This window comes from Phallusia mammillata, chromosome 1, assembly GCF_965637545.1.
Source record: "Phallusia mammillata chromosome 1, kaPhaMamm4.hap1.1, whole genome shotgun sequence".
Classification (NCBI taxonomy): Eukaryota; Metazoa; Chordata; class Ascidiacea; order Phlebobranchia; family Ascidiidae; genus Phallusia; species Phallusia mammillata.
In genome coordinates, this window is record NC_137252.1 from 2,812,498 (window position 1) to 2,840,049 (window position 27,552).

General features: G+C 36.0%; 2 protein-coding genes and 2 pseudogenes across 2 annotated transcripts; 2 read left to right on the forward strand and 2 right to left on the reverse strand.

Annotated features, from left to right (window-relative positions):
• Window positions 1–1,382: 1,382 nt before the first annotated feature.
• On the reverse strand, window positions 1,383–2,209 carry LOC145210872 (intelectin-1a pseudogene; annotated as a pseudogene).
• Window positions 2,210–4,731: 2,522 nt separating this feature from the next.
• LOC145211033 (intelectin-1-like) lies at window positions 4,732–6,023 on the forward strand. Its single transcript, XM_080080021.1, has 4 exons — window positions 4,732–4,795; window positions 4,960–5,156; window positions 5,409–5,588; window positions 5,784–6,023. The coding sequence occupies exons 1-4, from the start codon at window positions 4,732–4,734 to the stop codon at window positions 6,021–6,023; spliced, it is 681 nt and encodes a 226-aa protein (XP_079936147.1).
• Window positions 6,024–12,061: 6,038 nt separating this feature from the next.
• Window positions 12,062–13,587, reverse strand: LOC145211191 (U-scoloptoxin(05)-Cw1a-like). The gene is made up of 4 exons (XM_080080030.1): window positions 13,536–13,587; window positions 13,235–13,387; window positions 12,788–12,898; window positions 12,062–12,159 (listed from the first exon to the last, which is right to left on the reverse strand). The coding sequence occupies exons 1-4, from the start codon at window positions 13,585–13,587 to the stop codon at window positions 12,062–12,064; spliced, it is 414 nt and encodes a 137-aa protein (XP_079936156.1).
• Window positions 13,588–25,739: 12,152 nt separating this feature from the next.
• Window positions 25,740–27,332, forward strand: LOC145211351 (uncharacterized; annotated as a pseudogene).
• The last annotated feature ends 220 nt before the right edge of the window (window positions 27,333–27,552 follow it).

Consider the following 27,552-nt stretch of genomic DNA (forward strand, 5'->3'; position numbering starts at 1 on the left):
TCTGCAACTAACGCCGATTTACTTGCACAAAAATGTCGTAAAAATAAGTCATGGTAGCTTATAACATTACAAATAGATTTGTTACTCTAATGTTAAACGCATAGTTTACAAAATTGGGATGCGAAATCCAATCTCCAAAACAACAGCACAAACTAATTTTATTTGTATGTAAACAATACAGGTCAAATACATTCACTTAACCTGTGAACGACTTCTGTTCCGTTGACCCATTAATTGCATGGTTGTAGGACTTTGAGTAAATTAGGAAAGATTTCCATAAATTTCCATTGGCCACTATGAGAATAAATTAGAGTGTAAATAGTGAACAAACTTCCGTAAGAATATTTGTCGTTGACAACAGTCTTGGTCCGGCCCTTAAACCAGTTTTTATCTGGTTTCAAAACACAAACAAGTATCCGGGTTTCGTCAAAACAGGAAGACTTCCCAGTCGGAAGACTTCTCAGTGCGCACGTTTGCATCTAATAATAGAAAGTGAATTCAATATTTGTTGAAACGATAAGTGTGCACGCTGCCACCAACTGTTTACCCAACACTTAAAACTTATAAGTCGATAGGCTCACTGTTTCATCATACACGAAGTTCAGAAGTTCATCGCAGCACGTTGTCAGTGGATAAACAGTATTATATGGTCAATCCCTGTTTATCTGACACGGCAAGTTGGATCTGTGTTTCGCAGTTGAAGTATACGATTTATTAAAGAGCTCATACAATTTACCACTTAAGGATGGGATATGTTGTTAAATGCAAAAAAAAATGTCGAATGCTTATTAATATAATCATCTAAACAAAATAAAGCGAATCCTCACTAAACGTTTTTATACAAGAAGCATTAGGAGTAATTAATAAACTGAATGAAAGAGGACATCATTCGTTGCGGGAAAAAACCTGCCCTAAACTTGACGTTGCCAATTGTTTCTATTAATGTTGTTTCTGTGATTGTTTAAAAGTCAACATTCTAGTTTTGTACGCATTACAAAAGATGTGTCAGGTACCATAAGGCGAAATGACGGGTGTTTAATTTTATTATACCCAATCGTTTATTTTGAACCCACGACAATCTATTTTTAACATGTGGAATACGAATCTGTTGATTTACAGAAATATTTTAAACAACAATGGAGAAAATCAGATTCAGTAAAAATCCAAGCTGGAACGATACATAATCAACTAAATTCCATAAGCTTTTCAGAAATTATTCTTGATTAACTACGAATAATCATAAATAAAAAATTAAATTAGTTGCTTATTTTACATAACTTATCTTAACGATACAACAACATAAAAGTTGTTTCAATCATCAGCTTATCCATCCTTCTCCTGTTCCAACTCCGCTGAAAGCCAATGCAGCAAACCACAAAACCTTACATCAACTTTCTCCAATTATTCAGTGGCGTCTCGTTTGGAACCTTGAAAATACAATTTTTACTTTTTTAAATCAAAATATATCTCAGATAACTGAAACTACGCAGCAGTTTTTATTTTGACTTGTTAGGTTGGATATATAGCTTTACATTTTACAAGTGTTTTACGTGTAAGGTATTTGTAATTGGCCAACAACAACAAAATCACTGCTTTATGATAAAGTAACAAATCTTACCTGCCAAATCATCAAATCTCCGGCGTCGATGTCGAAGTAACCTGGGTTTTTGTAATCGTCGCTGGTCGCCGACACCACGTTACCGAAGGTGTTCATATTCGCCCAAGTGTTTTCACCCTTGGGTAAAAGTGGGGAGTTTCCCTGCTGGCTGGACCACCGGTCACCCTGGGTGCAGTGTCCGTTCTCCTCGATGTTGTTCTCATGGATGCTGGCGATCAGCGTCCAACCTCTCATGTTAGTGATCATGCCGCAGTATGCAAGGTAAGGAATCCCGTTTGAATCGAGCAAAGTGTAGACGCCACTCATCGGTCGCACGGTGGCGTTGTTGAGCAGTTCCAGACATGACGATTGTGCCTCTGTTTAAACATAGATCAGAAATAAAATATAATATCACATTAACCATTTTTTTTATGACTCCACAAAAGTCAGCTACATTTTTCAACATGTTGAAATAAATTGAGAATATTATTTTCACAAAGGTTCGTAAACTACTTAGGTGGTGCAGATTGGTTTTTACATAATTCTACCTGAGAAAACAGCTTTTCCGCACAGCACAGTTAATGTCAGCAGCAAAACTATAACCTTATTCATTTCTTTCGTTGATGTTTTTGTCTACAACGAACAAATTACCGTGTTGTTACAAATGTGTTATGATTTGTTTCAAGGTAATTTGCCTCACATAGAAATCTTATCTTACTTCTCTCTGTACTTCGGTTCTCTAATGATGTCGCTGATCGTATGAGCCCATTATATACTGTTCGGAGAAGAAGATATAGGTAGAAAGCAAAAATTTTATGGCAGGGGCATCTATCAGAATTGAATCTGATATCAAATCTAATATCCTGTTGTTTCATTTGGGTTAAATCAAATCCCATATAATCTAATGGGTAGTTGAGCTTTTCTGTAACAATCACAAAGTTGTGAATAGATGTATGTGAAAAAATACAAAGAGCTCGTTGAGTTTACGACAAAGGGGTGCTGTTGCTCCCTTTAATCCACCCCCAGATTTAAACCTATGACAATCCCTTTTGCAATCGCAGATGGTTTTGTCCTCACCAACTGACCGTTCAGAATAAAACTGACTGGTCTGTGTGTGCTTTGTCATCTTTGCAGTCATGTGGTGATAATTATATCATGTGCATTTATTTAAACATATGTTGTTCATATTGATAGCCTCTGTTTCCCCATTATTAGTCGACAAACATGTTTTGTGCGTAGTTTCCGCACCTTTTTGCACAACGTTTATGTAAAACGCATTGCATACGAATTCTGTTTATTTGACAAACTAAAGGAGTAAGATTCACACCTTTAATTTTTGTGTGATGTTCTTGGCGCTACAATCTTTACAACAAATGCGACACTACGTAAGCACCTTGTGTAATTAAATGCTCCTTGGGTCAGTTACTACCCTAACTGATCCCTACTATTTTGCCACCAACGAGCACAGATGGCTTCGACCCGACCAACTCACAGTTTACATTCACCCTACCTAGTCCATAATGTTTTCCATACATTGAACTAATAATTTTTGAAACAATTCTCGTGTTTTTAGAGATCCATAAAATGTAATGTAATAATTTTTAATCGATACATGTGTTTTACGAGTTAGTTGCGATTTGAAGGACAAATTATATTTGTTTTGAATGTTAAGTTACACTCCAGCCTTTTTGTTTGTTGGTGGATCAAGAGAATTTGGATCTGAATGCTTTTTGTCAGAATGATTGAAAACGAAACCAGGGTTAAATAATTAATAAAATGTTTCGCACCTAACATTCTCGGCCCTTTCAAAATTCCAGTTAAAATTGTATTTCTGTTTGGAAGACCATAAAGAAGGCGAAAATAGACCATGATTGTAAAACGCGAACCAGTATCGAATAAAGTTACTTGTCTTACGTTAATTTATCGAGTACATAAGTTCTGTAAATCACAAAATCCACAAGGAACCTTGATTTAATGCCATTAAAATAAGTCGATACTGCATGTTGGCCATTAAGTTTGCACACACTATTGTACACGGTAAAGCAGTAAATTGTCTTGGATAAATCGCTTAGTGCGCGATGGTATAAACAGGTCAGTTTAATATAGAATTGTCCACCGGTGAGAACCATGACATCTGGGTTGGCAACCAGGACCTCCGTGGGTTGCTAAACAGCAAAGTTTTTTAAGATTATCATAAAAAATCTTATTGTCAGCAAAATGTATTGAGTACAAACCGAAGATTCAAAATACAAAACATGTATATAATTTTATAGTTAATTTGTTTTTTCAAAGAATAATATGAAAGTGTAATGAATGTAATACAAACACTTTAAAAGGGCAACAAGAATGCATTCGATAAAATTTGATTTTTACTCAAAAGTGTTTTATTTTTTTCGGTACTGTTGTAATTCGTAAAACGAAGAGAATTCGTATGCAATGCGACTTAAATCAGTTGTGCAAAAAGATGCAGAACTTTGAACAAAACGTGTTTGTCGACTAATAATAGGTAAACCAAGGCCTAACCGTGTTAGCAGCACACGTTTAAATAAACGCACATGACATAATTATCACCACGGGGGCGCAACGATGACAAAGCACACACAGATCAGTCAGTTGTATTCTGAACGTTGAGTTGGTAAGAACAAAATCATCTGCGTTTGCCAAAGGAATTCTCATAGTTTGAAATCGGGGGTTGGATTGAAGGGAGCAATAGCACCCCCTTATCGTAAACACAAAGAGCTCTATGTACTTTTTCACATACATTCGTCAAAAACTTTGTGATTGCTACAAAAAAGCTCACCTACACCTCAGATATAAACTAACTGAATGTAACCCAGTGAGAGGAAAGGTTTTATACCGAGGAAAATCGCCGACTCAATCCTGCTACGCTATTCTGATAGACGCCCCCTTGCAAAACAATTTCTGCTTCCTCCCTATTTATTCTTCTCCAAACAGTACAAAATGGGCTCATACAATCAGCGACATCATTAGAGAACCGAAGAACAAAGAGAAGAGAAGTAAGAGAAGATTTCTACGTTAGGCAAATGTATCAAGCAATTTAACTTGAAGCAAATAATAACACATTTGTGACAAATGTTTCATTTATTCGTTATAGAAAAAAATCAGCGAAAGAAATGAATAAGGTTATTGTTTTGCTGCTGACATTAACTGTGCTGTGCGGAAAACCTCTATTCGCAGGTAGAACAATGTAAAAAAAAATACTTAATCTAAGTAGTTTACGAACCTTTATCCAAATAGTGTTCTTCTCAATTTGTATCAATATGTTGAAAAATGTAGCACAGTTTTGTGGAGCCATAAAAAGTTATTAGTGCGATATTTGTATTTCTGATATGTGTAAACAGAGGCACAATCGTCATGTCTGGAACTGCTCAACAACGCCATCGAGCGACCGATGAGTGGCGTCTACACTTTGTACGATTCAAACGGAAACACTTGGGCGAATATGAACACCTTTGGTAACGTGGTGTCGGCGACCAGCGACGATTACAAAAACCCAGGTTACTTCGACATCGACGCCGGAGATTTGATGATTTGGCAGGTGGGATTAGTTGCTTTTGCCAGGCAATTGGCCTAAGGTTGCTATGTCTTATTATCGACAGACTGGCCAGGACTGAACCACTAACCACTTGGATTTGTTACATGCATTGTTTGCCGTTTAAAAAGACCTTAGGAATGAATCACTGAAAATTCGTAAACTATATAGCCAACTTAACAAGCCAATTTATAAACCGCTGGATTATGTTGTCTGAGAAATTTTGATTCAAACTGGTAAAATCTTTTTATTTTGAAGGTTCCGAACGGAACACCACTGAATAATTGGAGAAGGTCTTCTTACCTTCGATATCGAACTGAGAACAGATTTCTCGACGCGTTCGGAGACAAGGGCAACTTGTATTCACTCTACAAAGTGTTTCCTGTCGAATCTGGTGTTTACTCTTGGCCTGATGACAACGGTCCCAGTGTACCTGTGGTGTTTGATTAAGGATCGGTGGGTGATGTGCTTCACCATTTTGGACCGAATGCTCCACCTAATCTTACACCGGGGTACATTCAGGTGAACATGGTTTGATTTGTTTAACTTTAACTTTGGTTGTTAAAATATATTGTAATTCAGACCTAATTGCAGTATGTATTAAATTGAAGTATGTAATAAATTTGTTTGCAGTTTAGAACTTTGATAGGTTTCGGCACCGCAAAATCGGCATATGCTCTGTGTCCGGGAGTAAAACTTAGCAATGATTTTACTGAGCCCGAAACAGCATGCATTGGATCAACCGGATACAACAACAATCCAAAACACTGTGGTGATTTTGCTGCAATGGCTTACAGTGGAGTTGGCACGGGAAAAGAATGGAGCGTCGATAAACTGATGATTGAAACGACCTCCATGTTGTTTTATCGTTAAGGCAGTTGCTTAAAACAGGCAACTAATGCCATTTTTTAAATAATAATTATTTGTAGGTAATCAATTTAACTTTTAATGTTTCTCTTTAATTCACTTTAACGTGAATCATTTTAGCTTGCATTGTTTTTTTTTAATCTGATTTTCTCCATTGTTTTTTTTATATTTATATTTTTTTATATTATATTTCTTTGAATCCACCACCAAGCAAAACTGATTCAAGGAATACAACTTGTCACAGAATGTTGTCATCATTGGCTACTTATTGATGGAGAACAATCAACTGATAAAATGATTGAAATCTGTACTGATACTTTCATAATTTTTGTGTCCAGATAATGATTTAATTACTCACAAACCCAAATAAACTAAAAAAAGTTGTATTTGTAGTTTCAAATGTGGTTCAAAACACACTTGCAGCATTGCTAGCAGTGTTTAAAATATTTTCATTTCTTAGTGTCCGGCTGATTTGAATAATATAAAAAGGTAAATCAATCAATCGAGCTTTGTCTTTTTTTTAACCAGTAGGTCATTTTATTTCTTGCCTGCGTCGCAAACATAAGTACACGTGTCTCCGTTTGATATTTTCAAACAACCAGTAGTACCTGGATCGCCCCCGCAAAACCTTGCAACTGCCGTTACCGTATTTTTTACCAACTGAAAACAAATTGACAAGCTTTTGGGAAAAAACCAAACCTATAGCTGTTTAGGTTTTAAATTTGAAAGCTCAAACCTAGAATAAAGGCCTTTTTTACCTCCTACCGTACATTAGATATGGTAATAAAAACTTGTTTTGGTTTAGGTCGGTTTCGGCATTAAAAGGAAGTCAAAGGTCGTTAAATAAAAGTTTGAAAAAAGACGGTTGGAGTTTTAATTTCAAACCAGAAAGAACGATGTTTCAAACACAGCTTTACATACGACTTTTGCGTTTTTTCAAATAAAATGATCAAAACCGATCGTATACAGAAGTTACCTTGCGGTTTACGATGTTGCTAAAGAGGAATCCAGCAAACACAATGAACATCATGACAAGAAAGTTAAGATTCACTTTGCACGATCCGCTGGTTGTGGTATCTGGAAAATAAGTTGTTACAGTGTTGTATGACATATGTGACCTCTAGTTTAAAATATATCTCATGTAATGTTTATCTGGGACAAACACCAAAACCGGAAAGCAAATAAACGACTTTAGCGTTCACCTGTATCGTTGGGAAGATTTGAATTAGTTCGTAGACCACTGTTTTAATGAAAGTACTTTATCTCTTGCCAGAAAAAGCTTTACAGACAATTTTTTAACCAATTAAAAAACACGAAATTAAAGACTGTTTTACAATTTAAAATTCGAAAACTATAGCACGGTTACAGTTGAGCTAATGTAAACTTTTGCCAGGAAAAGCTTTACAATAAATATATTTTGACCAAATGATAGAACCGCAAAAAAATCAACACAAACTTATAGTTACCTGGTTTGTTAGTTGGAGCTGAAAAATAAACAACAGTGACAATAAAGCTTTGTTAATTCACAGCTATTTGAATCACACAATGTCCACTGTTTCTACCTATAAGGTCTCTTTGGTAAAGCTGGTAAGAAGAGATATAGGTGCGGAAACTGTGTGCGCTGTCTGCTGCTTATTATTAATTGGAATTACAAGACAAGATTTTTAAATTAATACAAATAAAGAGAAATAATGGCTAGTGGTTAGTGTAGCCAAGCATTGCCTCAGACCAGTGTATACTGTCTGCTGATTATCATTAGTTGGCTTGATGCCTTAAAGAGCAAGAGTTTTTGAATTAGAAGTAGAAAAAGCGTATTGACAAGTTACCTGGTGGATTGTCTGAGTTGCAATAATCTGGAAAATAAACAGTAAAACTTGTAAAACAAAAAGTATTTTTACATCAAGTTATTCACGAATACGATTTTAAATCGCAAAGCAAAATGTAATATTGACCGAACTTTGGCGCAATGTTTTTTTGCTCGTTGTTAAAAAGGCAATTTCGCAGAGTCGTTAAATTTAATTAACCTCTTTAGGTTTTACGACTTAGCCTACTTTCCCAAGATGTTCTTTTTATAAAAGGGTCTGCCCCATCTTATTACCTTTCGTGACTTTAGTGGTTTATAGCTGTACTTTGGATAAGTCAGACATTGAAACATAAAGCAAACTAGGCGTTTTGTGGATAAAAGAGCAATAATGATGTTATATTCCTATTGACTTTTAGGAGAAATAGTCATGAATCCGAAAAAAAAGATTGCATACAAAAAGCATTTGGGAAAAATTAATAAAAATTTTTGAACATTTTTAATACGGTAATCAAAGTTAAAATTATATTACTAAACTTGTTTGAAAAAAGTTACCAGCGTCCCAATTTTGCATCAGCATAGCAAGTAATACACAAAAAGTGGTATTAAATACCGCATGTTACGCATGATACCGTGTAATGTACCTAGAATACCACATGGTGTGTGAAATGTGCGAAAAAAAAACGACACGGTGAAATTAGGCCTGAAACCTTAATTCAATGACAAACCCTCACCACGTGTTTCTATTTTGTCCGTGACAATAGAAAAATGTTTACTGCGCAAACGCTATTTAAAATACTAACTTTTTTTATTTTTCGCTGAGCTAGGAGCGCTTGCCGACCAGACTCGAACCTTCCAAATAAATAAGTCACTCACTTATGCGGATTTAGTTATTTAAGCTTGGTTCAATACACCGTGTGGTTGACAAATACATCAGTAAAGTCTTGTTCTTTGTAGGGTAAATGCCCACTTACGCTGGATAAATAGAGTGTAAGGCTACATAAAACCTAGCACGCCCCTAAAAGACAGCACAAAAGGAATGACAATTTACTGTCTTTGCAATGTTAGCTGTGTCTTCCACAAAAGCTACGTTCAATATACCATAATAAACCTAGCAAGCCCAGATAAAGATAGTTAACCAATTACTACCGACCCAAACGCAATGAATTATAATTTCCTTTATCTACCAGATTTTTTTAAAAATACCTGCGGCATTAGTTTTCTATTTGTGTTGCTTTTGTGTTTCAAACAACCTTTTTTAAGAGACATTACTGCGGCAGTTCCCGTTAAAATATTGTTCAGAAAATTGTTTGATGCTGTTTTAAATGTGTGGAACATTTTCTCTTACCTGTGTCGCAATAATAGAAACACTCGATTCCATTTGTAACATCCTCACAACCAGAAACCGACCTCCCGCACCCCCTCCTAACATGATCGTATGTAACACCGTCAACTGAAAAACGATAGTTCTTTAGTGTTTTGTTTGTCACAGGTTTCTATTAAAAAGTGAAAATAGTATAAAAAAAACTAGTCTTCAACAAAAGTCATGTTGGATTAGAATTGAGATAACCACATCTGCCCGATTACAAAAGCGCAAAAATATTTTAATAATATGAACATTAATTATGTTTTAATTAGGAATTTACAAAAATGCAAAAATACCTAAACACAAACCTGTGCCCGTGCTTATGGAGGTTGTACAGGAGTAGGTCGCAACAGGGCAATATTTGACATAAGATTGATCCGGGTTTGGACCTTTGCATGATGGGTCCCCCTCACCCGGTACAGGTGGGTCATAAAAATGACAATCGTAACAATAGAGTGCTGAAGCTGCGGAATGAAAAGAAAGTATTTCTGATTTCTAAAGCTCTGGCTTAAACACAATAAACATTATCCAGGCCACGATAATATAATGGATTTCATCCGACTTTAATAGGTGAATTTTTGAAAACTTTATCACATTTTTTTTACTTACCAACTGAGCTCAATACAAGCACTGCAAATGCTGATAGAAGCAGGTTCTTCATGCTTCAATTTAGGATCTTAATTTTGTTACAAAACTTCAGTTTTGGTTGTTTATCTGCAGTGGTTGTAACAAACACAAACTAAAACAATGTATTTTCGATAGCGCTTACCGAACAAAAGCGAATAGTTTGAATAATTCTTTACTTAAGCATTTGTACTAAAATAACCCCAAAACAAATGATTTAATTGTTATAATTCTGTCATTTAATGGGTTTCGACTTCTGTTATGGACAAAAGAAAAATGATTTCTGCCCAAACGATGTTTAAATCACAAAATTTTACCTCTTCCTACTGATGTAGCACTTACCAGCTCGACTCAAACCTTCCAAATAAATACGTCCCTTGACGATATGGAATCTTTATACTGTAGTAAGGCATTGAACGTTTACAGTGAGTCATGTGGCTAATACTACCTTGGATACCAAAAGGTGTTTTTGCTCAAAACATTTGCCTGGGCTGTAAAAGTGCCCAGTGTTGATCGACACTAAACACAAGCTTCTTTTGTTGCAAGGCGGTGGTTAGGTGGGAACAATAACTTACCTCATAAAAATCGGGCTTTAACTGTTTTATGTTTAAACTGAAAAACACTGTAAAATGAACCACCATTTCAACTTACCATAATAAATCGACCATTAAAGGCTTGTCCTTAAAACAGTTAAAGTTTCGTTTATGGAGCGATAAAATGTATGAATAATATTTAAGTACAGTGACTAGTGGATGATAAATTATTTCTTTGCATATATATATAATTGATACATGTTTCGGCTAAATGGCACTATCGGTTCCAGAAAATACCAAAATAACGCACAATCATGTAAAGATTGGCGCTACACCAACCACGGTAAAACAAACGAAACTCGTAAAACAAAGGTGACTTAACATGGTAATTGAACGTAAAAATCAAAAAGGAGCACATGCTGGTCGATTACAATGGCGGCGGATTTCTGAGGGAAAATCCACTAACACAAGAACTCACAGAAGACTAGTTTGCTAAATACCGATGGATGATGCTAAGAGCATTCGAGAATAATTGAAGTGCATTTTTTTGTAAAAATCCAACGGTTAAAGCTATTAGGGTTGGTCTGAGGTTTCCTAATAATAATAATAATAAAATTAACCGCCCATTTACGCCGTCGACCAGTATTTAGCTACCTTTTTTTCTGTAAGGTCTAGTGCTAATACCTTTACCGTTTTACAAATACGACACAAACATATCTAGCAATGTCCGGCTTATATTTACGTACTTGCTTTGCAACAAAGCTGCTTTTTACTGTAGTCATTTTTTGCATAGCCCTAAACCACGCCAGCGTACAGCTATACAAAAATTACTATTTTAAAATTAGATTCGTAGTATAAGTTGATGTGTGCACTCAAAAAGTGGTGTAACACTGCAAACCTTAATCCACCAAAGATTTACGTGAGAATCCATAACAAGTCACAACCTGTTTAAACCGGTACGAAAAAAATGTTACGACTTGCTGTTGGGCGTAAAAAACATCCTTTTTGACAAAATATCCTGTTTGATTCAATTTGCGCCATGAAATTATCGGTTATTTCTAAGCTGTCAGTTTATAAGAACAAAGCTAAAGCTATTTGCAACCTTTCATGAGCATTTTCTGCTCATAATTAACTTTTTTGCCTTCATTTTTGCCAAGTGTGAATTGAACCTACTACAACGTCCTGCAGCAAATAGTAATTTGATTGTCCTTAACTGCAAACCATCACTACACATGGAAATATGGATTTCTAGTGTCCCACGTGTATGAAAAGACAATAAAGCTTTTTGCTTGCCCACAAAGTAATTAAATCGACAAAGAAAAAGAGAACTCTTCACATCAGTGTAGCTCAGAATAGGACATCATAAGCATGATAACCATTTTCAAAATTGCCCCTGCGTTTCTACTTCTGTAGTTATTTTATTTAATTCTTTGTCAAACAGTACTCTGACGTACCCAACGTATTAACGAATTGGCGCCAAAATATTGTGGCAAATTTATTGCGAGATTGAATTACATTTTGGCGTCGTCAATGGCAGATTAAAGCAGATGAAGTACCAAAGTTGTAGGAATCTAAATCACTGGTTGAAAGAGTATTTAAATTTGAAATCACAAAACGTTGAAATCACATCAGTACGGATTCTAAATTACAAAAATTTAATGATCCAATTAAGTCAAATGACTATTTAAGATGATTTACAGCAGGAGACTTAGCCCTTAACTTAAAACTTGATCAATATGAATCCAGAAAACAGAGACACCAACATGATGAAAAAGTTGAAATGCACTTTGCCTGATCCGTTTGTTGTGTTACAATCATCTGAAAACCAAAAACAATTAAATTTAACGCAACCTATATTAACTCCTGGTCCGAAATATTTGTTGTCCCCTAAAGCCCTAATGCATTCAGCAAAGTTTTGACCTTTTATTGTCAATTACATTTTATATTTCAGCTCTTAGACAGCACAAACGGAATAGCAATTTACTGTATTTGCCTTGTTAGTAATGCAGTGTTAGCTTTCTCTTTCACAATAGCTGGTATCAGTATAAACTGTTTGGTTGACAAATACACCAACCAAGTGTAACTCTCTGTTGCTTGAAAGGTCTTTTCCGCTGGATAAATAGAAGGTTAGGCTACATTAAACCTAGCACGCCCCTAAAAGACAGCACAAAAGGAATGACAATTTACTGTCTTTGTAGTGTTAGCTGTCTCTTCCACAAAAGCTTGGTTCCATATACCATAATAAACCCAATAAATTACAATTCCCTTCATCCACCGAATTTAAGGTATAAATCCAGCAACATTAGTTTTTTTGTGTGTGTTGATTTTGTTTTCAAAACTACTTACCTTAAGGTGCCGACAGTCAGTTTCTGCAGCAGAACCCACAAAAAGGCTGGTCACAACATTTTAGGTTGCTGTTTTACAAGTGTGGAACAGTTTCTCTCACCTGTGTCGCAGATATAGGTACACACGTTTGCAATTCCTATTTTCTCACAGCCAGAATCAGCTGGGTCTCCTCCGCACTGCCTTATTACGGCACGTGCTGTAACGCCTTCAGCTAAAAAGATGGTGTTTTTAAACGCTATGCTTTCACAGTTGCCATTAATAAGGAAGAAGTCAAAAACAACATATTTCAATCTTTATCACGATACTACTGATGTTTGGTTAGCATAACATGAAATTTTTTGATCACCATTTGTCTAAAAAAATGCTTACGGTTTGGGCTTTGAGGATTGGGCTAAGGTTTCATAATAATACACAAAAGTATACCTAAAAACCTTGGTTTTCAACGTTAAATTCAGCTCTTAACCCTAACTGGAAAATTATTTTATCATCTTGAAAATGGTTTATGATATACAATGTTAATTGCTTGCACAGAAAGCTTAACACTTACCGGAACCTGTGCTTGCTACAGTTGTACAGTAGTTAGCCCCAGGGCATTCTATAAGATGAGATGCATCCGGGTTTGGACCTTTGCATGACTGGTCCTCGAAACCCGGTACAGGTGGGTCAGAAAAACGGCAACTGTAACATCTGATGGCTGAAGCTGTGAATTAAAATAGAAGGCATTTTTCTAATTTCTTAAACTCTGGCTTAAACACGATAAACATTTCCAGGCTAATATAATTTAATGGATTTCATACAACTTAAATGGTTGAACTTTTGAAAACTTTATCACATATTTCCTCACTTACCAACTGAGCCGAATGCAAGTATTGCAAATGCTGACAGAATCAGGTTCTTCATGACTCAATTTGGATGTTAACTTTGCAATAAAAAAACTTTTGGTAGGTTTTGGTTGTTTATCTGCAGTTGTTGTAACAAACACAAATTAATTAAGCATTTTCGATATCGTTTACCAAAGTTGATACTTTCACTGTTTTTTTTGCAGAATTCTTTACGATATAATTTTGCTTTGAAATAACCCTAAAACATAGGATTAAAATTCTGAGAACATTGTAGGTAATAATTTTAACTTTTGATCTGTTTTGATTACTGTTAGTGATAATAGAAAAATGATTACTGCCCAAACGATGTTTAAATCACAAGCCTCTACCTCTTCTTACTGACGTAGCACTTATCAGCTCGACTCAAACCTTAAAAAGAATTAAGTCCCTCAACGATATGTATCTTTATAGTTAGCCATGTAATGTTTATAGTTAGTCATGTGACATTACTGCCTTGGTTCACAAAAGGCGTTTGGCTAAAAACATTTGTCTGGGATGTAAAATTTCCGCAGTGTTGATCGACACTAACTTCTTTTGTTGCAGGGCGGTGGTATGCAGGGAGCAATGACTTACCTCATAAAAAATCTGATGTGTAGGCCTACTTTATGTTACATTTTCACTATATAAAATAAACCACCCTTTCAGCTGACTGTAAATGGCACTTTCAGTACGACTTGTTGTGGTACGTAGTAAAACATGTACGTTGTGTATTTCAAACCACGTTGCTTAATGGTCGATGGCTGGCCCAAGCCGGATTAAACCGGTTAAAACAGTTTCGTTTTGGGCGAGGAATATAATATATGCCTTTTTTAAACTAGGAGTTGCTAGCAACGACGATAAACGATAGTTAAACTACTAGTTACCAAAGGCGATTTCAACGTTATTTGCAACATAATATCAACCGTTGATGTTAACACTCAGAAGTATCACAAAGAATGTTGAAATGTAGTTCGTCTGATACACTGACTGTGTTCACATCTAGAAAGCAAACAACAATAGTGAAAAGTTTTTTTTAAATCCCAAAAACCAGCTAAAATGGATATATTCTATGAAACACAAGGAATAGGAGACTGGCTTTAGAGATTACTAGTTGATTTACTGATTTACATGCGATAAACAAACAACAAAAATACGGAACAATCCTTTACATCTAAGCAAAAAGTAACCAAGTTCTGTATCAAGTGACTCTAGTGGATGATAAAATCTTTCGTTGGGACAGAATTAGTCAGTTTTCAGTAAATGGCTAAATGACATCATCGGTTCCTGAAAAAAAGTAGCGCACATTAATGTAAAGATGGGCGTTACACCAATCACGATAAAGTAAATGAAACGCATTAAACAATAAACCAACGACCAGAAACAAACCTGTAGCAAGGTGACTTAACATGGTGACTTAGGTAAAACATAAACTCGGTCGATTCTGATGGCGCTGGGTTTGTGTGGAAAGGTGTACTAACACAAGAACTCACAGCCGACAAGTTTGCTAAAAACCAATGTATTGTGCTAGAAGCATTCGCATACCAACGTAACAGGTGAGAAAATTCCATTTAAGTAGTGGCAAACAAAAGTTTCTGAAGCTCGTTTCGAAACTCATGTTGCTCATAAATTATCACCCAGTGTTTACTTTATTGGTTTTGGTTCGTGCCGCTTTGCAAATTTTAACTTCTATTTCTATTTGAATTTGTGTTTGGATCAGAGCTTTGAAGGCTCCAAATTGCAACCGAGAAAGTGGTTTTAAAAAAACAGCAAAAATCCAAACACCACAATGCAGAACAGGGGCATTTAAAGAGTGTGTACTCCAATGTCAACGTAAATTGCTATTGTGTCGGTTTACAAAAAATTCCAGCTCAATTCACTCAATAAAACGCTCGGTTGGGGTGTGTAGGGGGCGTGACCCGATGGATCCTGCTAAGATCAATGCAACTAATTTTTACTATTGTTGCCACGCCCCATTAAATTAAATTTCATTCCTTTGCTAAACAAGTTTATTGATGTTAAAAAAGGGAGTCGATTCCTATAAATATTCCATTGGCAGAATAAAACTATATTTGAAAATTGTCTGTGCAATTCCAATTAAGTAGGCGGATTTGGATCCGTTTGTTTGTTGGCAAGATGTTGGATCAGTTCCTGCATTTTATCATTATAAATAAGACAAGATATATATACTTTACCTATCTACAGATTTTAATCTGCACAGTTGATTTGAGTAGGTATTTTTAATTGTTTATAGCTTTTGTTTTACAATTTTGACATTTGTTCCCATGCCTTTTTTTTACATCAAACCAATGTACAGAATTTTACTTTGTGCGTGAACGTGCCAGTGATAGTAATTCACTTAAACTTTGCTTTTTAGCTTCGGGTATCCAGTGTTATGAATGCCACTTCTCAGAGCCTCATATACCGGACATTACCGAGTATAGCCTACTTGTGAGGGTCCAAACCCACATGCAAAACATCTCACAAACTGCTCTGCTAATTTCAAGTACTGTTTGACTTTTATTGTTTGATTTGTATTCTGGGTCTCTGGTAAGTGCCAGGTTATTTACGAGCATGTTGTAACACAAAAACCAAAGCTGATTGCGTCTTTTCACAACGTGGAGCATATGATTTATGTTTTTTCCATGAGTTCTGTCACATAACGCTTGGTAGTAAAGGTTTAATTAACATCCATCCACCAATTGTGCCTTGACATTTTCGCGCTTTGTAACATCTAAACCTAGCACATCTGTTTCCAGTTTGGTTAATATTTAGCACATTTATGATGCAACGTTTCTAGTATTGAAAGACCCCTAGCGCCCCGAGTGTACAAAACAGGTAAAAAAGATCCGTATTTTTTTTGCTTGTGCATAAATAAAATCTCCCAAATCGACAAAGAAAAAAGAGAATTCCTCACATCAGTGTAGCTCAGAACACGACATCACTAAGATGATGATGCCGATCATAAAAATGCTCCCTGCGTTTTGTCTTTTAAATTCGTTGAAAACATTCTTTGATGTATTTTGGTAATCATAACTCTGACGTAATTATTCTAACGACAAATTGACTCCAAAATATTTATTGCCAGATTTATTTACATATTGGTGTCATCAGTAACAGATTTAAGAACCAAATGTGCTAAAGTTATTAGATTCTAAATCACAGTTTGAAGGAGTATTCAAATTGCAAAACGTTGACATCGCATCAGCCTGGAATCTAAATCACAAAAATTTAATGATCCAATTAAGTCAAATATGACTATTCTTCTTTTTTACATTCTATTGTCTGCGGGAGATTCCTTAGGTGACAAAAGTTTTCCAGCTGACTATTTAAAGTTATTTGCAGTAGCGATCATCCCTGAATTCAAAACTTTCATACTAAATTTAATACTTTGGTATGAACCCAGTAAACAAAGACACCAACATGACGATAAAGTTGAAATGTACTTTGCCTGATCCGTTGCTTGTGTTACAATCATCTGAAATCCAAAAACAAATAACATTTTAGCTCAACCTATGTCAACTCCTGGTCCGAAATAAATGTTGTCCCTTAAAGACCTGACTCACTCAGCAAACGTTCGGCCTTTTACAGTCTTTAACAGTTTTTCTGCGCCTGGACAGCACAAAAGGAATGACATTTTACTGTCTTTGCCTTATTAGTAATGTAATGTTAGCTTTCTCTTTCACAGTGGCTTGTTTCATTAAACCGTTTGGTTGAAATATACATTAACCAAGTTTTACTCTCTTTAGCGAGAAAGCTCACTTACACTGGATAAAAAGAACCTTAGGCTACATTAAACCTGGGACGCCCCATAAAGATAGTTAGCTAATTATATTACCAACACAAACGCAATGAATAATAATTCCCTTTATTACACGAAGTTAAGGATTAAATCCTGCAGTATTATTTTTTTGTGTTGCTCTTGTATTCAAAACAACCCAACTTAAGGTACAGACAGTATGTTACTGCAGAAGATTCCATGAAAGACTGTTCAGCAAAAAGCAAAAAGGTTGGTCAAAACATTTTAGGTTGCTGTTTTAAATATGTGAAATATTTTCTCTTACCTGTATCGCAGACATAGGTGTAGAATTCAAGCATAGTTGCTAATTCTACCTTTCAGTCTCTCGACTGGCAGAATAAGAGCGGTCAGTTTCACATGCACTTTATTGAAATGAAGAGTGATTTAAAACGATTTTCGACCACCTAAACCAAATAGAATAAAGAACGTAATAACTACAAATAGTCAAAACAATCTTACTTGCAGCACATAAAGTATGTACCATAACATAACTTAATAAGCTCACAACTAACTCATACACTACTGTAACACTAACTGGACTGCACGTGCAGACACAAAGAAAACTGTTAAAGTGGGACACAGACAAGGTCAGCAGTTTTGACGTAACAATGCATGTATGGTGTGATGATTGCAACGGCGGGAAAAGTTTTTGTTGTAGGGGAGCGTTACTGTCCGTTACAATAGGTACACACATTTGCACCTGCTATGTTAACACAACCAGAATCAGCTGGATCACCCCCGCATCTCCTTGCAACAACACTTGTCTTAACACCGCCAGCTGAAAAACAATAGTGCTTTTATTGTTTCGCTTGTGACACGTTTGTTTTCAAAAGAAGAAATAAGTAAAAAAAAACGTATTTTAGTCTTAAACAAAAAATCATGTTGGATTAGAGTTAAAATAAGCACATCTTCTGTCCGATTACAAATAGACAAAAATATTTTAACGACATGAACATAAAAATGTGGTATGGTTGAGGATTTTAAATATTGCACAAACAGCTAAACACATAGCGGTGGCCGTGCTTACAACCGTCGAACAGTAGTTGATCCCCGCAGGACAATCTAAACGTTGGGATAAAGCCGGCTTTGGACCTTTGCATGATTGCTCGCCCGCACCCGGTACAGGTGGTTCAGTAAAAGTGCAACTGTAACATCTGATGGCTGAAGCTGTAAGATGAAGTTGGCTTAAACACAATAAACTTCTTCTCGGCCACAATAATTTAATGGATATCATCCGACTTGGATGGTTAAATTTAAAAAAAAACTTTGTCACATATTTCTTCACTTACCAACTGAGCCAAATGCAAGCACTGCAAATGCTGACAGAATCAGGTTCTTCATGCTTCAAGTTAAAATGTTATCGTCAAAACAAACTTACGGTTTAGTGGTTTATCTGAAGTTGTTGTAACAAACACTAATTAAGTATTTTTGATAGCGTTTACCGAACAAAGTCGAATGGTTTATAGTTTGACTGCTTTTATTGCAGAATTCTCTATGTATGCTTCTGCACTAAAATAAACCCAAAAACAAATGATTAAAATTTTAAGCACATTGTTTTTATAATTCCCTCTTTCGATTTCCGTTAGTCACAACTCGTCACCTTTCAAATAATTGAGTCCCCCAAGAATATGGAGTCTTCACTTTCAGTGCGACTTGCTGTACGTAGTAAAACGTAGTGTATTTCAAACAATGTCGCTTAATAGTCGATGGCTGTCCTAAGCCGGATTAAACCGGTTAAAACAGTTTCGTTTTGGGCGAGAAATATAACATATGGTTCATTTTGAAATACAAGTTGGTGGCAACGATGATAAACGATAGTGAAGCACTATTTACAAAAAAGTAGCAAACGTTGATTTAAACCCTTGCTAAAGGGAATCAAGCAAACAAGGTCAGAAGTATCACAAAAATGTTGAAATCTATTTTGTCTGATATAACTTGCTGATTGTGTTCACATCTAGAAAACAAAAAATAACAGTGAAAAGTTTTTTGAACCCCACAAACCGCCTAAAATGAAAATCTTTTATGGAAGACAAGGAATCAGAAAGTGGCTTTAGAGCTTACTACTTGGTTGACTGGCTGTGCTGAGATCCGATAAGCAAACAATAAATCTACTGGGTCAATCATATAATAAAAAAGTAACCTAATGCCGTATACAGTAAAACGAATGGAAGATAAAATCCTTGGCAAAGGAATATGTATTTCGCCTAAATCAGTGGTTCCTAAAAATACCGAAGTAACGCACAGTAATATACAGATGGGCGCTACACCAACCATGGTGAAATAAATGAAACAGAAACCTGCAACAAGGTGACTTAACATAGTGACTTAAGACGCAAAAATCGGAAAGGTAGAACACTCGCTGGTCGATTACGATGTGGGTGGGTTTCTGAGGAAAGATCTACTAACACAGGAACTCACAGCAGACAAGTTTGTAAAATACCGATGGATGGCGCAGGAAGCATTCGCAAGTATTAAAAATGCAATTTCTGTAGAAAAGGGGGATTAGGGTTGGGCTGAGGTTGCATAATAATAATAATAATAACTCATAATAATAATAACAAAAAAATCCTTATGTTAAATTTAGTTCTTAACCCTAAACCTGTCTCACAGTGAATTTAAATAACTTCGCTCTTCACGTCATCTATCGGTAGTTAGCAAACTTTTTTATTGTGAATTCTTGTGTTAGTAGCTCTACCGTTCTTCAAAGTGAGGAATAGCTTACTTTTTGGCCCCGCACATAACTAATTGTTCCGCAGAAATTTTTTTAACAAATACGACACAAAAATATGTAGCCATACCCGGCTTGCTTTTTAATATATTAACGTGCTTGCTGGTGTGGCATTGCAATAAAGCGGTTTTGTCCTTTTTTAATGTTGCCATTTTCTACCATACATCCCTATAACTGCACTATCTTACAGTTATATTGCTTAACTGCTTTAAAATTGGATTGTTAGTATGAGTTAAATTATGCAGTCAAAATGTGGTGTAACAATGTAAACCTTAACCAATCAAAATTTTAAGTAAGAATCCATAACAAAGCACAGCCTGTTTTAAACCGGTTTGAAAGAAAGAATGTTTACGACTTGCTGTTGAGCGTCTCAACTTCCTGTTTGGAAGAAAATCATGTTAGATTTCATGTTTGTAATAACATTATGGGTTCTTTTGAAGCTGTCAGTTAACAAGAACAAACCTAACGCTATTTGCAACCTTTTATGAGCGTTTTATGCCAAGGATGTGAGAAAGGATGTAGGAAAAGAAAGCGACCACCTTTTTCGCCTTTATTTTTCAAAATCGAAAGTGTGAATTGAACCTATTGCATCGTCCCCCAACAAATAGAAATGTCATTGTCCTGTTCTGCAAACCATCTGTAATACTGCTTATGCTTAAACAGGTAACAATGAAACTGTGTGGACAGAAATTCTGTACTGCTAGCGAAGTTAAGTAGCGTTCTTACCTAAGTACAACTTAAATCTTGAGAGAAACAAATCCAAACCACACGTTTATGTCTGTTCAATCTATGAGATTTTCATAGTTGGCAAAAAAGAAACAATAAGCCAAAAATACAAATGCCGAACCAAGCAAATGCATGCAGTATCAGAGTCTATTCTCAAGTTTTACTTTGTAATGAAATCTAACAATTGTTTTTCAGTTGCTGTTTAGGAAAAATAATTAAATAACTTCAAATAGCAATTTATTTCGTATGTAATGTTCTGGGCGTTTAATACAAACTGGTACTTTTTGCCAACGTCTTCCGAGGTTTTATAAAATACCATAAACAACTGGACGCTATCAGGTTTGGCAAGGACAAAACGCAGCCAAGAAAAGATACATAGTGAAAATTAAAGCAACTAAAACTTAACGACTCTTAATTACAATAATGTCTAATTCCTTAACGATATTGTATATAGCTAAAATACATGGATCAAGTGCTGGAATTAGTGCTAAAGCGTCGATGCAGACAGCAAACACGCCATAAATACATTATAGAACGCCAGGCTGATCGACAAGTCACATAAGAATGCTTGGGAATCCTTCTTGATTCGATTTGCATAGGCTTGGCGTATTATGATAAAAAAACATTAATAACGCTTTTCAAATCTTTCTTTTTTATTTTGCTATAACAGAAACCTGACCAAAATGACCAGCCAAAGGTTAATTTAGTTTGAGTTTAACATTCAGTGTGCATATCAGATGAAGCACAAGAATCAAAATTTTACATTCTGTACACATACCACCTACCACTGCTATGTCCCATCAAAGACAAAATGAAGCCAAATTGTTTTCAAACATTTTTTACTTTTAGCCAATTTGTGACGTTGTTTTGTTTTACGATGAGAACCAAAACCCGGCATTGTGTATTCCACAAAACCAAACAAGCCGCGCATTTGTACATTATTCAGCCGCCAGTCATCGTTTCTTCTTTTTTAAGAGGACCTCTAGCGCCCCGAGTGTACAAAACAGGGGATCAAATTTTTTAGTTTTTCGCTTGCGCACGAAGTAACTCTCCTAAATCGACAAACAAAAAGATAATTCCTCACATGAGTGTAGCTCAGAATACAACGTCACCAAGATGATAACCATCATAAAAATCCCACTGCGTTTCGTCTACTGTGTTTATTTTATTTTTTTAAAAACATTTGTTGATGTACTTGGTAAACAATACTAGTTATCGTCACATTAACCAATTGGCGCCAAAATATTGTGGCAAATTGATTACGAGTTTTAATTACACTTCAGCATCTTTAGTAGTAGTTTGAAGTAAAAATGTTAATGGAAGTCTAAATCACTGGTTAAAAACATTTAAATGACAAGAAATCTAAACTACAGCTTTGAAATCAAATTATTACATGACATGTGTGGCTTATTTAAGATTGGTCATCGTGGAATTTACAGCTTGCTGACGAGGAATCCAGCAAACAAAGTCACCAACATGATAAGAAGGTTGAAATGCACTTTGCCTGATCCGTTGGTTGTGTTGCAGCCATCTAGAAACAAAAAAAAATTAGCGCAACGTATGTCAACTTTTTGTCACTTCAAATACGTAAAATATTTTCTCTTACCTGTGTCGCAGACATAGGTACACACATTTGCAATATCTACATTCTGACAAGCAGCATTAGCTGGGTCTCCTCCGCACGTTCTTATAACGGCAGTTGCTGTAACGCCGCCAGCTAAAAACGGTAGTGTTATTAAAAGTGCTGCTTGTGTCAGGTTTGTTTCAAAACAAAAGAAAAAAACATATTTCATTCCTAAACGACTGACAGTTGGTGAGAAAAGGCATCATGAAAATGGCAGTACACCAGGCCTATTGCGGGCGCAATACTGAATCAGCCGGTCACCAAGCATTCACTGCCATATGGCAAGGAGTGGCTAGACAAATCTATCATGTGGTGGAATTCGAACCCACGACAGGAGTCTTTCCGGGACTAAGTTCATTTTATGTTCATCTTATGATCAAAATAATTTATGATTTTAAATGTTAATTACTTGCACAGAAAGCTAAAGACATACCAGATACTGTGCTTACAACCGTCGAACAGTAGTTTATCCCAGTTTGGCAATCTATAAGATGAGTTGCATCCGGGTTTGGACCTTTGCATGTCTGGTCACTCACACCCGTTACATGTGGCTCAGTAAAAGTGCAATCGTAACACCTGATTGCCGAAGCTGTAAAATAATGTAGAAAGCATTTCTGAGTCTGGAAGTTCTGACTAAAACACAACAAACATCTTCCGGACTAGTTTAATCAATTTGATTTGGGCGATATAATTTTGGTAAACTTTATCATACTCCACTTACCAAATGTGACAAATACAAGCACTGCAAATGCTGACAGAACCAGGTTATTCATGTTTAATTTAAAGTTTTATCTTTGCTAGGAAGCTTACGCTTTGTTTGTTTTTCCTGCACATGTAAGAAAAGGGAAATACAGCAAACAGAGTCAGAATAATGTGATTACTGCGCAAAACCGTCTAAATCATAAACATTTCTCTCTTAGAAGCGTTAACCTGTCCAACTCAAAACCACAAAACAAGTCTCTCGAAAATATGGATTTTTGTAGTGAGTCAGTGCAGGTAACAACCCACTTTTCTGCCTCAGTTCAACATTACTACTTTGGTTCAGAAAATACGTTTTTGCTCAAAATTTTTGCTTGGGCAGCAACATTTTTAAATTCCCCCTGTTAACCGACACTAAATACTACCTTCTGGTCCGCTGGTTGTGGTAACTGGAAAATAAGTAACAAAGTTGCAGCTCTTGTGACCTCCAGTTTAAAACGTCTGTCTGTTGGAATGTGTATTTGCTTTACAAGTATTTAAACCGCAAATTAAACACACGACATTTTATTGTTGAGTCTGAAAAAGATTTGTTGAAAATAAGTTTATGTTTATTTCCCAAATGTAAAAACTGCAAAACTAAACATGGACTTTATGATATACCTGGATTGGTGGTTGGGTTGAGATATACCTGGACGTCTGGAAAACAAACATGAAAATTGTTACAGGAGAGCCTTTAAGTAAATACTGTATTGTTTTTTAGCTGCACTGCCTGAGTTGCAACTATCTGAAAAGCACAAAACAACACTATTAGCAGATATATTTTTACACATAAAGTGTTTCCCCCATTTTATCACACCTTTATTGATTTACCAAGAAAAGTTACGACAAAAATGTGCAAAGCGTTAAGTCAGGCCGGAAATCAATTCTTTTTTTGAAATCGATGTAGGCCTACCAACACGACCCCAATAGCCAAGTACGACTTGCAACTGTGGTTTGCCGAGGAGTAAAAGTTAGATACGTTTGATTACACATATGCAATTTATGTACAATGTTTTATTCTCACCTGTGTTGCAAACCATAGTGCATGTACTTCTACCTACGGTGTTAAAACAACCAGTAATACCTGGAAAAACCCCACATGTCTTTGCAGCAGTTGTTGCAGTAACGCCGTCAGCTGAAAAGCAACAACATTCAAAGTTTAGTCTTTAAAAGAATAAGTCCCCGAGAGTGTCCTGGGTTCGAACCCCGTGAAAAAATAAAGATAAAATGGAAAAGACAGATTTTTTTATGAACCTTTTGCCTACTGTAGACAACTAGTGCACTACGACAAGCTTAAACAAAATGTTTGATTATATTTATCACCACATTTGACACCATCACAATTTTTTTTAATTGGGTATTTGGTCTTTTACTACAGGGTCGATAATCGGTTTAACCCAAACACGTATACGGCCTTTATCCACTTTTCACGGACCCTTACAAAAATATTAGGAAGATAAAGGGATATCAAGAACGTAAAAAAGAAATTAGAACTATTGTGCAACCTAGAGATATGCCACTACCCTATAATGATGGCGTCTTGCATGACGCAACGTCGATTATTTATAATAAACTGCTGGATGAGCAATTCTCGGTTATACAATATGCCTGGCAGCAATAGCTTATTCAGAACACTTGTGGCTAGAATGTTTGCCGGTTTGGGGCTTAGATACTCTTTAACGTCAGGTACGCGATAGTTTAAAGTTTGTTAAGCAGTCAGGTGAAATACAATAGATTGGACCTAAAGTGATAGGCCTAGCACTAAATTATTTTCATAATATAACATATTGTACCTACAACACATTTAGTTTCAGATAGGGAAGTTAATTACTTAAAAGAGCAGACAATTATGGTTTAAGATTTTATGTGTTTATTACTTGCACAGAAGGCTAAACACATACCGGTTACGGTGGTAGTTATGGTCGTACAGTAGTTGTCCCCAGGACAATCAATAAGATGAGTTTCAGCCGGGTTTGGACCTCTGCATGTTGGTTCTCCTGTAGTAGGTTGAGGTGGATCAGTAAAAGTGCACATGTAACATCTGATTCCAGAAGCTGAAAAAGTATGATTTTGTGGTTATGTTTTTCAACTGATATAATTTTGAGTTATAAAAGATTGATTTTTCCATCAAGTTAGCATTTTCAGACAAAGGTACAACTGCAAACCTTATCTGATTAGTTTAATGTTTAATGTTAAGAACAACATGATTCGTTTGCTGTTGGTTAACTTTTAATCATTGGGAAAATCGCTGTACCTGCACTTACCCGTTGATCCAAACGAAAGCACTGCCAAAAGTAATAACCTCAAGTTGTCCATGTTTCACTTTAAAGTCCTATTTTTTGTAAAACCTGGATTTTTTTTAATAAATGTAAATGAAAGTAAGTAAAAATTTTCTTGATACTGATTTGCAGCCCAGCAAGCTGTAAAAAACGCATTTTTTTCATATTATGCTGCCGGATAAGAAAAAGTAATCAAATACTCTTTAAAATTTAATTCAAGCATAACTTGACTTATTCAGTAAAACTGTTATTCAACACTGCAAACTTTATCGTTGAAATCTTACGGGCGGCAACATACCTGTGATGTATGTATTTACCGCTAGATGTCGTCCCTGAGTTATGACGTCACGTTTCGTATATAACCGTGTACCGCGTCTTAAACGTGGCAGTCAATACAGGTAACCGCTTAAAGGTGTGTGCGTTCATGACATGGTGTCAGAAGTGGTTTTTCAAATAAAATGGGAGGTTCGTTCTCACTGCCGGAAGCTATGCAATGGAGTGACAATGTGTCACAAAACTGGGTTAAGTTTATTAGGGGATTTAGGCTTTATTTGACAGCTGTTGGTTATGACGGAAAGGCTGCAAAAGTTAAAACATCTATGTTGCTCCACGTGTTGGGAGAGCAAGGTCAAACCATCCACTCAACATTTAAATTTGAAGAAGGACAAGAAATGCACTTTGAAACTGTAGTCAATGCCTTCGAAAGCTACTGTTGTCCGAGGAAGAATATCACCAGCGAGCGATACAGTTTTTTTTCTAGAAATCAAAATGATGGTGAAAGAATAGATGTTTTTATAACCGATTTAAAAAACTGTCTAAAAGCTGTGATTTCGGTGATCTTTGCGACTCATTAATCCGAGACAAAATTATTATTGGTATCAAGTGTGATCAACTTCGTCAAAGTTTGCTGCGGGAAGAGGAACTAACGCTTGAAAAAGCTATTAAAATGTGCATAACAAACGAAACAGTAAGATCGCAAATGACAATGTTTCGATCAACAAATTCTACAAGTTTTAGCTTGGATGCTGTTCAACGCGAACCACGTGGTAATCAATTACCAGCGCCTCGAGTTTGCAGATTCTGTGCCTTGCGACATGACGTCAGAGCGTGTCCTGCCTGGGGAAGGCGATGCTTGAAGTGTCGTGGAAGAAACCACTTCGCTCGATGTTGCAGTGCAGCTAATCACCCGCAAGCGCAACGCGCGGATACAATTCAGACGTACAACATGCACTCTGTAAGTACTACTAGTTCACAAAAAGATTGGCTTGTTGACGTGCACTTCGTTTTAAGATAGATACGGGAGCCCAAGTAAATATTTTGTCACGAAATGATTTTCAAAAACTTCAGGGACGTCCATATGTTTCTTCTACTAATATTCGATTGATCTCATATACTGGCCACCATATTCCAGTTTGTGGGACAGTTAGTACTTCAATACAGAGAGCAACCATTTACTCTACCATTTGTTGTTGTGTAGATTAATGCATTGCCTATTATAGGATTAAATGGACCAGTAACTCTTGGCCTAATAAATAAACTGGAACCGATTGTCAGTGACGAACAAAATTTGCTGTCCAGCTTTTCAGATTTATTTCAAGGGTTGGGTTGTGTTCCAGGTTGTCACCGAATAAAGACCGATAGCAGAGTTTGTCCCGTAGTCCGTCCCAGCAGAAAAATTCCATTTGCACTCAAAAACAAACTACAACAGGAGCTACAAAGAATGGAAAGCATGCAAGTAATCAAAAGAATAGAAGAACCAACTAAGTGGGTGAACTCTCTTGTAATAGTAGAAAAGAAAAACGGAAAACTAACAGTTTGCTTAGATCCGCGAGATTTAAATAAAGCAATTTTGCGTGTAATTAAATTGTTGCAGTTCAAACCCTGTGAGGTCTAGTTTAAAAAATGTTGGTTTGAATATATGTCTCGTGGGTAGGATTTGAATTGCCTAAAAAACATAAAGCTGCCACAGGGAAATTATTGTTACCTCTGGGCAGAAAAATGTTTGCAATAAATAAAACTTTTATGAGAATTGCAAAATTAGACACGGACTTTATAGTTACCTGGTCCGTTAGTTGGATCGGGACTGTCTGGAAAACAAACATTAAAATTATTAC